The sequence below is a fragment of the Sturnira hondurensis genome, unplaced genomic scaffold, assembly GCF_014824575.4.
Source record: "Sturnira hondurensis isolate 20B ecotype Veracruz unplaced genomic scaffold, ASM1482457v3 Scaffold0025370, whole genome shotgun sequence".
Lineage (NCBI taxonomy): Eukaryota > Metazoa > Chordata > Mammalia > Chiroptera > Phyllostomidae > Sturnira > Sturnira hondurensis.
In genome coordinates, this window is record NW_028098001.1 from 2,448,892 (window position 1) to 2,465,378 (window position 16,487).

Below are 16,487 nucleotides of genomic sequence, written 5' to 3' on the forward strand. Positions count from 1 at the left end.
GAAAATTGAGCCTTTATAAATATATTTCATCTTAAAATTTAAATCTGTCTTTTGAATTTGGATTTTAATTAGAAATTGATTAAGATCAAAGCCACCCATGACTACCTAAAGGTCAAAATCTGTACAATGTTGATTGGTTCAGGTCTAAACATAAGCCCACCATGTGTGGGTGATTATTAATAATCTTAGTGATTGTTTTGGGGGGTGAGGGTAGCTCTTTTTATTACTATTTTAATGACTTTAATAAGGTATAATATAGACATCATAAGTGTATACATTATAACTGTACAAATCAATGCATTTTCTGTAAATGTATTATGTTGTGCTACCATCACCACAATCTAAAATGCCATTTTAGGACATTTCAGTTATTACAAAGTTCTCTTGGGCCTTCTAGCAATATAGAATTCCATTGCTCTTCTCCCAACCACAAGTGACATTTCCTTTCTGTCTCTTCTGGGCAGTTCACATACATGAATCATGCAGTGTGCAGTTTCACTGTCTGGCTCCTTTCACTTACCGACACTTTTGAGGTTTATCTATTTTGTAGCATGTACCAGTAGTCTGCTCTTTTTATTGCTAAGTAGCAGCCCATTGTTTGGCTATTCTACATTTGTTCACCCATTGGGCTTTCTATTTTTAAATATTTGCATACATGTTTATTTTTTAATTCAGAGGTTCACACTAACAAACCTAGCCCACAAATTTACCTTCCTCCTCTTATCAGACTTCTGCTTTCCTGTCCAATCCGTGTTATCAACTTTGTTTTTATTCAGTTGAAATTTACCCTTTTGAGCCACAGAACCCATTTTCTGAATTTCCTGAGGTCATCATTTATTGTCATTTGTACAGACTTTAGATACGTCCCTAAAAAAGTCATTAAGATCTTGAAGGGAAAAAAACCTTCCATTTCTTTCTACAGTTGAAAATAATTTTTGGATCTGAATATTTCTATAAACTTAGGTGAGAAATGAATCTGTTAATCATTTATTAGAAACCCAAACAAAAATTCGTATTTAAAGCCTCTCTACATGAAGTACTGGTTTTCCTACTTTTTCAAATTAGGGAATTTATTATTGTTGGTTACCACTTATTAGCTTCACATCAGTTCCAGTTATGATATATTTTAGTTCACTTTGATAATTGTAGACATTACAATTTAAATGTCATAACACCTAATTGGTTGTTAACTGTGTATATAATTTAATGGTGCACATATTATTCTCAAAATGAACTTCACCTACAGTAAATTGAATATTTTGGTCTAAGCATGAGTATATTCTTAGTGAAATTGTAACAGTGTAATTAATGTAGTAGGTCGTATAGAGTAACCATAGAAATAATTGAGTTTTAAGATTACAGTATTTTATGCAACTTCAATTTCACTTGTACATATAATTTTATCTGCAAATAAAATTAGAATATGACTAGCTGATATATCCTTTGAGTTGTATATCTTTTATGTCTGAGATACTAAAACTCAAGGGAAAATATTATCAGTTTTCCTGTACCAAAATATTGTGTTTGAAGGTCATAAGACAGGGGAAGATTTTTCCTATCGTGCAGTTTATCTATTCTCAAGGGCCAAGTGCTAGTACTTCTGTCTCTGATCCTCTTAAATGTGTGACTTGCCTCAGTATTAGCAAGGGATACGTTTTAGAAACAGGAAATATACAGAAAAGCAGAAGTACAGTCACTTATGGGTACGGCTCCTTGTGGGAAAGGGGGATGAAAAACAGCATACTGCGCTGTTAGTGATGAGATATGAGTTTCAAAATGCTAGCTATTAGAAAAATACTTTAGGTATCTTTTCCCCCCAACCCCCCAGTTGCTCTACTTTTATTGGTCAAAGTTTTTCAGGATGAAACAATGGATATAATTTTAGTGCGTAAGTGTAGAAATCAAGTCCCGTCTATACTTAGATCTCGTGGTAACACATCAGAAAGTGAATGAGGTAGATTTATATACCAAGTCTCCTCCACACCTTGGAGGATTCAATTCTCCTGCCTCCGTCACCTTAATATTTAAGGACAGAAACTAATCAAAACGTCTTACAATTTGACTTAACTGAGAATCACATTAAGCTATGTGTGTTATTTGAGGGAGACCTAGAGATTGGTACCTACGAGCTCTCTAATCTACTTTCAGTTAACCTATTTCCAAACAGTGCACACCACATCGGCAACCCTCTGCTTTACTGGGTAATCACGCGTTTCGACTATTACTGTAATCTTACCTGTGCTGCATTCTCTTTTTTACTAACGGAAGTTAAAATACAGATTTTTCTCAATGATTTTAAGTAAATTAGGCTATTACAGACTATTTTCTAAGTGGAATCTCACCTCATGATTTGGGGGGTTTGTTTGCCAAGATTATGGCTTAAAGAAGCAGCCTAGTGAAGGTCTCACAGTGGGCTGAGACCTGCTAAGCATGTCCTGGGTGGAGAGGACATCACTTTAAAAACAAGTTCTTCACTGCATATATTCAGGTTTAAAAATGGTGGCAAAAATAATATTTCTTATTAGAAACTTGCCTCATTGGAAACACATCAGAAACACATTTATTCTGTAAACACAGTGTGTTGAGTACTTCAGCTGCATCCCCCAAGAGCGAAAGTTGTTTCACTTAATCTTCCCTAGTTATACTTTTGTTAGTAATCTGAGAGGAAATGGGAGTCATGCATCTTCCATGTCCTTCTTTTGCAACCACCAAGCCAGAAAGTGAAAAATGTTTTCTTTTCTAGACAGTGATACAAGAAAATATTAAAAAGTAGAAGAAACAAAATAAAGCCAAAGGGATAAACATCAGAATCTTGCTTCAACAGCTTTGGCCCCATATAATTGCTTTTCTGTCAGAGGGATTATTAACAAATTTGGACATCTGAAAATTAAATTAACAGCCTGAAAATATTTTACAAAATGAGATAGAGCATGATACATGGAACATAATGACCCCACTGAAATTCAGCCAAGCCAGTGCAGCTACTCATTTAGCCAGAGAAGACAACTAGTTAATCATCACTGAGAAAATTAGACAGAGCAAATTAGTTTGCTGCATTCCACAGCCTTAGCTACCAAAAGGAGTGTATGCCACTAATTAGAATGAAAGAACGCTAAGCATACTATTATCTACAGAGAAAGAGAAAGCAAAAGTATAGTTGGAGCTGCTTCTCTCAAAGCTTGAAGCCTCGGTTACATAAGATAAATGACATATGCAGGGGTATGTATGTGTTTTTTGCGCACATATTTAAATAGCAAGTTTAGCATTTTCTTGCCCTTGACATAATGGAGAATAAATTTTTTCCAAGGTTAGCTGGAATTCCTGGGAATACACAAATATGAAACATGAAAACATGTTTTGAGAAGTGTGCTTTAATTGAAGATTAAAGTAGCCATTTCATATACTTTTTCTTGCACGAAATTACATTATTTTTAAAGTGCATCGCTGTTGTATGTGAAATAAATATTTGGACTTAGTTTATCAATGGAGATTAATCTGAAATCATATTTTGTGGCCTTAATTAGCATTCATTTGCTTAATTGTCATTCTCAGCCCCATCATTTCCATTTTTCACTAACTTGAACAATGCTATCTTCTGCTGTTTGCACTTTAATTTAAATTCCTATTAAGGTTTATGAACAGTAATAAGGTCCTGTTTGAATATTCATTAGCTTCTGAATTGTGAGCTATGAAAAGGTGCTTTCTTTTACCTTAATGAAACTGGCACAGCATGGGACTGATCAGTTGTGACATTTGATTTGAGGCATCCAGTGAATTTTCTCATTGTTTATTGACACATCTTGTCCAAACAGCTCCCTCGCAAGTGAGCGGAGTAATGAAGGAGAGAGTGCTACAGCGGAGTGTCGAGCTTTCCTGGCAGGAACCAGAGCATCCCAATGGAGTCATCACCGAATACGAAATCAAGTATTACGAGAAAGTAAGTGCTAGAAACAGGAAATGCACAGGATGTGCAGTATGTCTCATGTCATCCGACTGCTGGGGAGACTAAAGTTGGTCATTATGCCAGCTATTTGATGGTACTTCAAAATTCATAGTTAATTTTAGCCAATTTTGATAACTGTCTCCCTGAATCTCTGGTTCATTATTATAATGTTAATTTCTGTATATTAAATTACACAAATGAAAATATTCCACTAGTATTGATTTATTCAGTTTTGGGAATCTTAATAATGTGATGGAGGATGTTTTAGTAGCTCAGAAACCACACAGCCCGATGCGTTTGCAGAACGTGTTTCTTTTAGGCTCTGTCTGGGCTTTTAATGATATACTTTATTTATGTGGTTTTAGTGATAGGGATGGTGGCCTCAAATTACTTTGTAATTTGAAAATATAGTTGTGTTTTCTGCCATAACGTTGCAGTAGTCTCTAAACCTCAGAAGTGGACGATGCTGTTCCCCTCCTTTAAATCCTGTCTGAAAGAGAGTGCGTGTATGTGAAGTTAGTCGTGTGCAGCTCCACCTCTTTACTGGCACTGCTGAAACCCACGTGCTGCCCCTTTGATCTCCACAATGGCTAAACTTTAGTGATTAGTGATGCACCTCAGCACGTGAGTGCTTTTTTTTCCTGACCCATCTAGAGAGAGTGGAAGTCTGGTGCATCCTGGTCACAAATATTTATGTGAGCTCTACCTCACAGAAGGACCTGGTTCAAGCACGGAAACTATTATGATTATTAGTGGTAAAGTAATAATAATTGTTACTGTTGTGGACTTAAATGAGTTAGCTGAAGTGCTGTAATATGCATATACCTGTTCTAACCATTTAAACAGCATTTCAAAATAGGACTGTCAAGCATTTGGAAATCTTGGGACTGAACAACTTGATTGAGTAAATAACGTGCACATAGTGCATTGACAATAGATATTTTTTCCCTTTAAGGAAAAAACAAGAGTTTAAGATTAGTTTCAATGTTCAAATTAAGTTTGAATGTTACAATGTTTTGGCTAATTTTTTTCTTTATAAATTTGTGACTTCCATTGGCAAAGTTACATTTTAAATACCTCATTTTGTACCAGGGAACATATTTTTATACCATCAAATGCATTTCTGAGGGAATGCTTGTTTTTAATGTTGGTTTTATGTCTGTTTTCCAATGAGCTCTAAAAGTTGTAGTCCCTTCTGAAATTTCATTAGATTTCAAAAGCAATAAAATACCTTTTTAAAAGGTAAGTTACATGGTCAATGAGAGTGACGTCTCACAGTGGAACAAAATATTTTGCAATTCCTTAGTCTGGAATAAATTCATTCAAATACTTTTCTATTTTGCATGATAGAAGCCATATGTATTCACACTTCCTGAACTTACAAATTAGGCAGTCATTAAAAGAGAATAACTGTGTTGCACTGCAATGTATGTAAGTGTGTGATCTATGTACATATTATTATCATCTAACATCAGCTGTGCCTAGTTTTCTTTTAGATAAACATATACTATAATACAATCACCTTATACATGATTATAATGAACACAATCACAAATCTTTTTCACTAAACCCAGTTTAAATATAAATTTATTTACACTTTCGTGAATGCCAAACTAAAGACAAATCAAACAAGACTGGTATTTTCAGATTTCAGTGAGTAGTTTTATTGACAGTCACAGTTGAGCACAGGAATTTCTTATAGAAGAAATTAAAAAGTATCTAAAATTATATACTTGGATGAGTACTTTTTATTACTTTTTTCATAAATAGAATATTAGAGGCATATCAATTAACCTTTAAATTTTTTTATTTGACTATTGTTTTGATGTTTTAAATTCTTGAACTTTTAAATGTTTTTATTCTAAGACATATAATATGATAAACATTTTTAAACTCTGCGAGCCTCAGTTTGCATATCTGAAAAATAAGGAAATTGCACTAAGCAATATTGTTTAAAATATTGTCACCCCATAAATAATATACTTTGATATTATATTGACACTTTTGACATAAAATATTTATTTAAAAAAGTATTGATTGATTGATTTCAGAGAAAGAGGAAGAGGAAGATCAGTTTGTTATTGCACATATTTAGACCTTCATTGCTTGATTCTTGTATGTGTCCTGACCAGGGATTGAACCCTCAACCTTGGCCTATGGGGACCGCGCTCTAACCAACTGAGCTGCCCGGCCAACGTTAAAATATTTTTAAAGATGTATATTGTAAGGATGGTTTTATTCTGTTAAAAATGCAGCTTCCAGTGAAAACAGTTGATAATCATGTCACCATGACAGTGATTTGCAGCCTTTTTCCCCTCATGGCACACAAAGGCTAATTATTAAGACTCCACGGCACACTAAAAGTATGTTTTTTGCTGATCTGATAACAATAGGTATAATTTTGATTGCCACCTTACAAAAAAATAGTATTATTAATTATCTACCCTTTTTTGTTCCAATGTGATTCTTTTAAAAAATCAGGTGCCTTAACTTGTATATAAGGATTTCTGTTACCAAGAATTGATCAATAGACGCAACCTTATTATCATGGTACATAACCAATAAGATGCAACTCTATTATATGACTATATATTTATGGTTCAAGACAGGGCATTCACACCTGATGGCTACTGTGTTGGCTTTTGTCATTTCTTATTGGACAGTCTAAGGGAAAACAGATCAATGCCACTGACTGAAGAGTCAGGTGTTGTATATGTTTTAAAATTTTTTGCAGCACACTGGCTGAAACGACTGTACTATGGTAGTGGTGTTAGCTAAATTTCTTTATTTAATAGCTTTCCTCATTTTAGCATGTTTTTTCTTACTTGATGAATAACATTCATTAAAAATGTTAAGGGAACTATATTATGAAGTGAAGACCTTCACTAGCCCATAGACTTTCCAGGTGTAACCTGTCTTGGTCATTAGGACACTGGATTTTCCTTATGCAATAGTTCCTACCACAACACCCTCCACCAACAACGCAAAAGCTCAAAACATCATAAATGTGTTAATAAAATTATGTCTCTTGGAAATTTATAGAATGGAAGCATGTGTTCACATTTGCATTTTATATTTTCCAAGAAACGACTCGATGCTACAATATTCCACAGAGTGTGCAATGTAGCCTTTATAATAAAAATGCAGAAAATTGAAATAAATTGCACAAACTGGCTGTCAAACTGCCTGGTTGCAATCACAATTAAATCTACTCTGTATTTATTGTTTGCAGGATCAAAGGGAACGTACCTACTCGACAGTAAAAACCAAGTCCACTTCAGCCTCCATTAACAACCTGAAACCGGGGACAGTGTATGTTTTCCAGATTCGGGCTTTTACTGCTGCTGGCTATGGAAATTACAGTCCCAGGCTTGATGTTGCTACACTAGAGGAAGCTACAGGTAAAATGTTTGAAGGTAATTACCATCTTTGATTTGGATTTTTTACTCTCTGTAACTCTAGCATTTTCTTAACTATCGGGGATAGAGAGATTTTGTTCAAGATAATTTTTACCTTTAAAGGTGAATGTATATATGCCTATATATGTACTTTGTGGAGGCTATTTAGAATAATAATATAAAATGTGCTGTTTTATTTTCCAATATTAGAAGCTCATGATTTACATTGGTCTCTGGAATGCATACTGGGTTTATTTAGAAAAAACAAAGTTAGGAACAGAAGCAGGACGTGTTCAATTGTGTGTTGACACAGGCTGGTTTCATAGACCCCCAAATAAATGTGTTTTGCTTCTGTCGGTCAAAACTGCTCCTTTATAGAAACCAAGTAAATCCAGGATGTACACCTGGGCGGGCCAGAGGAAGATAAAATGTAAGAATTCGTGTTAACTTAAGTGACTCGCCTTTTAGCAGTGAGTTCAAAAAATTGAGTTCAAGGAAATCTTAGAACTCGCATTTATCTTTATTGTAATCATTGCTTTTTCACTTTTTGTGAACAATTTCAAGCATGCTAAGAATATATGGAAAGTACATCTGAAATTTAAGTATATCTAAATGAATATCTCTGTATCTACCACTCAGCTTAAAAATAAAATGGCCCTAGTATATTGAATCCCCTTTACATCTGCTTATGCTTTATAATGCTGCATAGGAGCACAACAACACAGGTGTCCACAGTGTACTGCAAATACGCAGGGCTGTCTTGGGTTCATGTCCTAGTTTATCGTCAGAGTACAAGTTCCAAACAGCTTGGGCACCAATGCTGGTTGTTCTTCAGCTAGCTGAGGGTAGAATTATAGGCACAAGTGCATTAAATTTAAAAAGTCACATAATTTGGTGTTATAAAATTAATGCCATTATTCTTTATTATTTTTAAATGGAGTTTTAAAAAAGTCTTAAAATGAGAATAAGTTCAATGACCAACAGAACATTAAATAATTTATTTTTACTTTTATTGTTTACATAAGACTTCAGCATTTAAACATCTGAGTGGCCTTGTGTTGCATGTGTTTTTGTGGTCTTCAACTTAAGCTGATCTCATGATGTTTGTGATTTGTAATGCAACAAAAACACTTCAAATAATGTTTTCCACATTCTAATAAATAATTTAAACTTAAATTAAAAACATCAAGTACTTCCCTCACATTTTCTTACACATTTTTTATCAGTTACAACTTTGGGTGTGGAAACTTGTAAAATGTTTTCATAATATGTTTAAATATATTTTCAAAATAGGTTTTAAAATTGGTCTCAGAATATGTTCCAAATAGATTTGAAAACTTTCTAAACTATTGTTTATTGTGTGCTGAGATTCATACATATTATATTCATTATTTAAAATGAAGTAAATAAGACACAGAGAGATTAAAATGAAGTAGTGAAACCTGAATGAACACACAAAATAAATGTTAAAAATGGATTTTTGCATTAGAAAGAATGTGGGGATGTTTAACATAAGAATATTCTCTTCCCCTGGAATGTAAACTGATGAAAGAATGATCATATCTCCTTTTCTTACCATTGGCTTGCCAGTACCTGCTGCAGTGCTGGACACATAGAAGGCACTCAGTAAATAGGCAAAGAATGAGTACCTCACAGTCATCAATTTAGAACAGATGACCAGTATCAGTCAGTGAGAGCAGACATATTCCTGGTTTCACATCTCACCTCTGCCATGTCCAGTTGTGGGATTTGATGAACTGCTCTCTGTACCTAACTCACAGGGCAGTCTGAGGACTCAGTTAATGCAGTCCCTAACAGGTCACAGACCAGTAACGGCCAATGCCCAGGGGTTGAGGACCCCTGAATTCATGTACACAAAGTCCCAATACAGTGCCCAGCACACAGTCTCAACTGTCAGCTTTTATTATTTAGCACAACCATTTCAAACTTTTTGGTCTCAGAAACCCTTATAGGCTATTAAAAATATTGAGAATCCCCAAAGAGGCTTTGATTACTTGGAATGTATCTATTACTATTCACCCCACTAGAAATTAAAAGTTAGAATTTTTGAAAACACACAAGCACACATTTCATTGGCTATCAGAGTGATGACATCATCCCATGTCATATAACATCTGGACAGCTCTGTGCACTTGTGAGCATATGCGAATGAAAAACTTAAATAACATCATGTCATGTGAAAATAGTTTTGACTTTGCAGATCCCCTGGAGAGCTGTTGAGGGATCTGTAAGGGTTCCCAGACCACCCTGTAAAAAACACTGATTTAGCACAGATACATGACACAGTTGATTTAATATCTAGTGAAAGACAGACTTGTATGCAGTTATGGGCTGGCGGAGTGCATGGCCCAGTGCTATCAGAGTGTCAGGAATAGCGACTCACTGTGCTGGGAGAAGGACAAAAGGGAAGAAGCCACCAAAGAGAAGCCTGTCCAGCACTATTTGACAAGAGAAGTTAAACAGATTGTTTCATTCCACATCATCCTAAAAGCCCTTTCTATCCCAAGTCAACTACTGTTTTTACAATTTTTAAACCATGGGGTGTTCATTATGACACTAATAAGTTAGTTTTAAATTATATTACCCATGACATAGATGAAAATATTAACCATAAATGTTGACTATGGAGAGATTAAAGTGTGACTATATATGTATATATAATATATAATACATATATATTATATATACATAAAAGTAGAAATAAATATTCACAAATTCCATTTCATCACTTACCCGAGTTAGTTTTCTCATTGGAGCTCAGTTTCTGAAGCTAAGGGAAACCTGAACCTAAGACACGCAGAGGATTGGGCCCATGAGAAATATCCATTGAATGGAAATAAGTTCGACACATACGTGTGTAATTTTTCCTTGCTCATGAACAAACTACTCCATTCTTTTTCCTCTCTAAATATACATAAAAACAATAAACAACCCAAGCAAAAGAAATGTAGCTGAAGTTATCTTTTCTTGTTGAATGATAATAAGCTGTAAATCACAAATAGAGCTTAAAAGTTTTCTCCCCCCCCACCTCATTTAGTTCCCTTGGGGAGTAATCAGCAGGTGCTGAATTAGGTACCTTTGTTCAGAAACTATTACACCAGAGCCATTTATACTGTTTTTCAGTGTAAAAGCTATCCAGAGTTAGCATAGGTATACAAAGCTAAGAGATGACTTATCAAATGGAGGAAGACTTAGACAAACTAAAGGAAAAAACACTTTATGCTGCCCATGGTGGCAACACATAACTCGGCCCACCTGTAATGTACTGCTCCGGAGACCCAGTCCCTTGTCACCAGAAAGAAGGACTAGTATTTTCCATCCTGCCACAAATTAAAGATTATAGCCATTGACTGTTTCAGAAATAAGTGAACTATTAGTTTGACATTATATACGGTACTTGCAACTGATTCATTTACTGCACCATACATTGGTATTGTTTTATATTGCTTTGATTATTTTATGAAGTCCATACTGGCATGGGGACTATAGTCAGGAAATATGACAATTGAAAATTACATTATAAGTGCAACTTCACTAATTTGGAAAAACGGAAGTGGGAAGGAAGGCCATGTGAGGTGATGAAGAGCTGGAATCAGAGGCTGCTGTAAAGGACATGTAGATGTATGCTCTTCCCAAAGAGACTGTCAGAAAGGCCAGCAGGGTTGCCTTCATCAATGAGCATAGAAGACAGGAAGTGTCCACAATTAGATAATGCTGAAATGTTTTTAAAGAACTTGGAGAAAGTTTTCTCTTGTGTAAATCTCCTCTATAAACTCTCATGTGTATATTGCATACTTTGTCAAATTAAAAAAGTAAGTCTGCTCTCCTTCCTTAATTATGCTACATTTAAATTCATGATGATTTAATATGATCAAATGATGATTTTTATTTTATATTGATGATATGAAATATAAAGCTCTTAAGGTGCTTTGAAAAATGCAGAGAGTATGTATTTTGGTTGCTTTATTATACAACAGAAAAACAGCCATAGAGGCATCACATACCTTGCTAAGAAAGGATTTAATAGCAATTATAGATCAAAGATCTCTATTTCTGATTCATAAGTAAGTTTCCAATAAATCAGCAGGACATAGGCATTCAAAAGGCATTTTATAAGCTCACTTTTCTCACAGCTGAGGGATACAAAATACACAAAAACATTGTCCTTACCGCATCTTTAACATGCAGAAATAAATATTTAAATGTATAGTTACAATATAATGTATATATTTAAAATTAGAACTGAATTCAATGGCAGAAATGGTTCTTGTCGATAAGACTTTGTGCAGCCTCCCAAGGTCTGCGCAGCCAGGCGTGTTTCTGAGGCTCTGCCCTCTTTGCAGCCACAGCCGTCTCCAGCGAGCAGAACCCCGTCATCATCATCGCAGTGGTGGCAGTGGCAGGGACCATCATTCTGGTGTTCATGGTCTTCGGCTTCATCATTGGAAGAAGGTAGGATGCAAACTTCTTGTAATCGATGAGATAACATTTTTCAGAATTATGTTACCCATTATGTATTATTTAGTGCATTAGAATGGTATATGCAAATATTCTTTGCCTGATAAGAAACATTCAAAGTCAGCAAGTTTTTGTTCTCCCAAGGTCAAAATACGCTTTCAGCTTAATCATTGCCTTTAGTTTAAGAGCATGAGTATTGCAGTTTTGATTGGGTAAATTAATTCTTTCAGTTAATGTTTGTGGAAACCATTTAAAACCTGTTGTTTTCCAGAAAAAAGGTATAAGCTAATATTTACTCATAAATAAATCTAAAGCTACAAAATATGTTCCTTCTACATTGTCTTACAGGAATATTTTATATTCTGTCCCTTTTTAAATCATATGAATGGATATATTATTAAGTTTATACCTATGTACAGGAAACTTTTATCTTTTGTTTATAGATCTAACTAATATGTTGTAAAATACTTAAGGTATATTTTATATAATTTTAAATATATAAAATGAGATTGTTGATTGTGCTTGTCACAGATTTGATTTTTTTTTCAGGCACTGTGGTTATAGCAAAGCTGACCAAGAAGGAGATGAAGAGCTTTACTTTCATTGTAAGTGTTTGGTTTTTCTTTACTTTTATATATCCCAGTTAATACAGAAACTTGGTTGTTAATATTGGCATGACAAAAATTCCTAATGCATCATGCTTGAAATTATATAATGAACTCAGAGTATTGCTTCAAAGCATTTCACAAGAATGAAAGTCACAGAATGTGAATATTTTAAAAAATGGAATATATTCTGAAATGTAACCTCACAAGAAATTTTAATATAACTGCAGGATATTAAGCTGCTTTATTGTCACAATTTTTCCTTTTGCAAACTTTGACCAACAGTTTTGTACTCTTCTAGTAATGACCTAAATTTTGCATGGCCCATGTTTATTTAGCTAAGGAATTCATATCAGATTGGAAGGATTTCCCACACAATGAATGATGCCACCTTGCAAGGCGAAGGGACCTCTTTCTCTTCAGCTGCTAAACATTCTCTATCTCTGATAGGTGCTTTTTCCAGACATCAAAGGTATAAACGTAAGATGTGATCCTCCAATGTTCTCCCTTGGATCTGGGTTGCCTGATTCTTAAATGTTCATTTTAGAAATCATATTTGGAAGAGAGCTTAGAGAACGAAAGAAAATAAATGTCCATCTGTATTACTCTTAATTCTTGTTTAATGTGGATGGAAAGCAAAAAAAAAAAAGACAGCCAAAGTAAAAAACTAAAAATCAAATGATATTAGTTGTTACAATCCTTGAAACTACTAAGACCAATTTTATTTTTTATTTTTCTTAGTAGCAATAATCTTCACTAGAACTTTTCATAAATAAATTTCTTAAATGGCACAAGGATTATATCTATTTTTGTGTTATTTACTAAATCGTGGTGAAAGTATCTAAGAAGATATTGTCATGTATCCATTGTAAAATTAAAAGTTTACCTAAGCATCAGTCAAGAAAATGTGTTGATTGATGCTTTTGTCGAAAACAAAAATTGTAAATGCTATTACTACTATTCCTGAGTTTTTATTTGTTGAACCAGCAGCTACCATGTCTTTAGTTTTCAAAATAAAAGTGGCTTTAGATAACCAATACCTAAATTGATTATAAAACTCTTTAGAATTCCAGCCACTGAAGGCAGGGAAAGTATTGGGGTTACTACAAATCAAAGTAAAGGGTTTGACCAGAGGTGGCGCTGTGGCAGAGTCTACACCTCAGGGCCTCTCACTGGAAGACCTTGTAAAGTGCTAGCAATTTTGTGGTGTGATCTTTCTTTACTTTAAGAGGGGGTCCCAGTTGTAGAAGGTCCAACCCTCATAAAACCAAGATCTCCCTGTGATTCTGACTGAATAGATATGATCCCATCACCGCGCCCCTCTAGGGGTATTTGATATGCTCCCAAAGTTTGTGCCTCCCCTCACGAACACAGCAGTGACTGATTTGCCTGTGACCAGTGCACCTCAGTGATGACAGTGTGCCACAGACAGGTTTTAGTTAGAGGACATACAGAAAAAGATGCAAGTTACTTTTTTTTTCCCCGCCTCTGTCATGACTAGAGAGAATCATTTTTAACACTTCCACAGATGGGGAAAAAGAGAATCCAAACTCCAATGCCTACATTTTTATCTCTACTTTAATGTGTATATAGAAGAGTAACTAGACTATGGTTCCTGGAACCCCTGATTCTGCCCACGTGTGAATAATTTGATGGCACAGTCATTTAATATTGCCTTAATCAGTATGTCACTTTTGTTTTTTTACTGAGTATATCTGAGATATTCCTGAATTATCAAACACATTTTACTTTATTTGGTTTTAGTTTGCAGGTTATTGCAAAGGTTAAATTGAAATACGGCTTCTGTAAAACTTGTATAGCCTTATGCTTGTCATCACCCAGTCTTAATATTTTAATGCCATTTGCTTTCTTTACATCTGACATTGAGCTTGTAATTAGAAAAAAAAGAGTTGCGTGTTTTACTTGCTAACGTAGACAAGATGAGCTTGATAAATACACAGCTTTCATCTATAGAGCAAAATTTTCAATGGTGATTTTAAGATACTTAGCACTCATAAGAAATGTAAATGAGCTACTAAAACACAAAAAAGCTCATGGTCTTAGATTGAGATAAGCAACAGACTAGAATATTTAGAAATGATGTCAATATTTTTATTGTAAAAATCCATTTAAAATGAATAACGAAACAAAGTGCACTTGACATGTCCTATCCTGGTAAATCCCTGGTGAAGGGTGAGTTTTGAATCACCCTTTTTACGGGATATCCTTTCTTATCATTTGATGAGACCAGGTGTTTTGTTTGATTTTATGACTGTATCTAAAAAACGTAAACGGCAACCCTGTGGTCACTGGCTATTTACAAGTCGGTGTCCTTTTATTCCTTTAGTATACAAACAATTTTCTTAGGTGCTAAAACACCAGATTGGATTTTTACGGAAACACAAAAGCAACCATTTCGCCCCCTTTTGAGAGCACTGAATTTAATAGAATGTCCAGCCATTTGTATCCGGTACCCTCAACTCTCTATGGCCCAAGTGCTACGTTTAAAGATATAAACACAGTGGAGGAGTTTAGTGAAGCAATTCCAATTTACATTTTGTTTCCTCCTACCGCTTCTTCTAACAATGTCTTTGAATCCAAGCTGGGCAGTATTTCATTTTTTTATGCCAAAATTGCTCTGGCCTGTCAAAATGTTTTATGACAGCTTGAATAAAGAACCATCAGAGACCCCATTTGAGATGCAGAAGGTTACCTCCACTCTAGCTCCCTTACCACAGCACAAAACAAAACAAACAAACAGAAAAAAAACTATGAAAGAAAGAGACTAAAAAGAGAGAAGATGGCTCATTCTCCATCTGCCTGCCAATCTAGGAGGTTAACCTATTGTTTTCTTCCCTTCTCTCTTGTTCTCTCCCTCCCCCTTCCCTGCACTCCTTCTTCTCTCTTTTCTCTTTCTATCCCCTCTCTCTTTTCTTCTTGTGTTTTTTTTTCATGTTCAGCTTTAGTAACAAATGAGCATCTGTCAGTTTTATAAACTGCAACAATAATTGTTTAAGACAATCAATTTTGGATAAACAACCAACTACAGCAGAATAAATCAAGATTTTTAAATCCCATTTTCCTTTATACATTCGGCTTCTTTTTGTTTGTCATATGTTTATTTCTAAAATATAATTTTAAGTTAATGTGATGACATAAGCACAGTTAGGCTGCAGTGTAATACATAAAGAAATATATTGTTCTCCAAATAGTAAGATTTAATGAAAAGATTGTTCAGTGGCTTTGTTAAAAAACAATAAAGTGTTTTTGAGGATATAGTGTAATTCTTTTCATTGCATTAATATAACCAGGTATATGCTTATTTATCTTATCTTTGTCTTTAACCAAATGATTGATTGGAATACATTATTGTAATTGCATTTGATTTAAAGTTAACATAGTATTTTCTGTTACCTGCATGCTTCTTGGGTGCATTTTAAGAAGATTTTTAACTTTTGCAACTTTTATGATTCTATGTTGTTTGAATCTTGACTACCTTTTCTGAGGCATATTTGCTGCCTCCCTCCAGAGCCTTATAATTGAAAGTTTATATAAACCATTCCTCTTTCAAATTGTGTCATACATGGTTAGCAGATCCCAGGAATATTGTAAATTTTCTAACTTTATTCTGGACTTTGTACATCTGGCTTCTATTGCCTTGTAAGATAAAGATGAAACTGTGTTTTTAGTAGATTTCTCTCTGAGTTTGTGATAGCAACTCTCCTATCTTGTATTAATTTTATGTATATGTCAACGGTGGTTGGTCTTTAAAAAATAAATCAAAAGAATAAGTAAGATGTCTAAATGTTTTTAATATTGCTATCAGTGTAGTAGGCTACCTGTATATGAAATGTTATCTTTTCTCAGTGTATGTATTTGATTGATTGACCGACTTACAGATTTACAAATGTGTTTCCAAGTCCATTACAAACTTCAGTATGGCCTGAACTGTGCTGTGATAGCAGTGAATTTAATTAAACCTCCAGTCAGATAAGTCACGTCAGAGAATTTTGATGATGTCTTTTGTTGATTTACTGGAGAAGCAATTCAGTTAGTAACCTA

At 34.5% G+C, this 16,487-nt stretch overlaps 1 protein-coding gene across 6 annotated transcripts in view; it reads left to right on the plus strand.

Moving 5' to 3' along the window:
- EPHA7 (EPH receptor A7) overlaps nt 1-16,487 on the plus strand; it is a 166,308-nt gene that overhangs the window by 132,077 nt on the left and 17,744 nt on the right. For 2 of the 6 annotated variants that reach the window (XM_037039310.1, XM_037039309.1), the window contains exons 6-9: nt 3,813-3,937; nt 7,176-7,359; nt 11,706-11,814; nt 12,370-12,425. In XM_037039310.1, the coding sequence (XP_036895205.1) occupies nt 3,813-3,937; nt 7,176-7,359; nt 11,706-11,814; nt 12,370-12,425 (474 nt within the window). Of the gene's footprint in view, nt 1-3,812; nt 3,938-7,175; nt 7,360-11,705; nt 11,815-12,369; nt 12,426-15,385; nt 16,199-16,487 lie in introns of those variants that run through there. The other 4 variants (XM_037039311.1, XM_037039312.1, XM_037039315.1 and 1 more) reach the window with 3 other exon arrangements.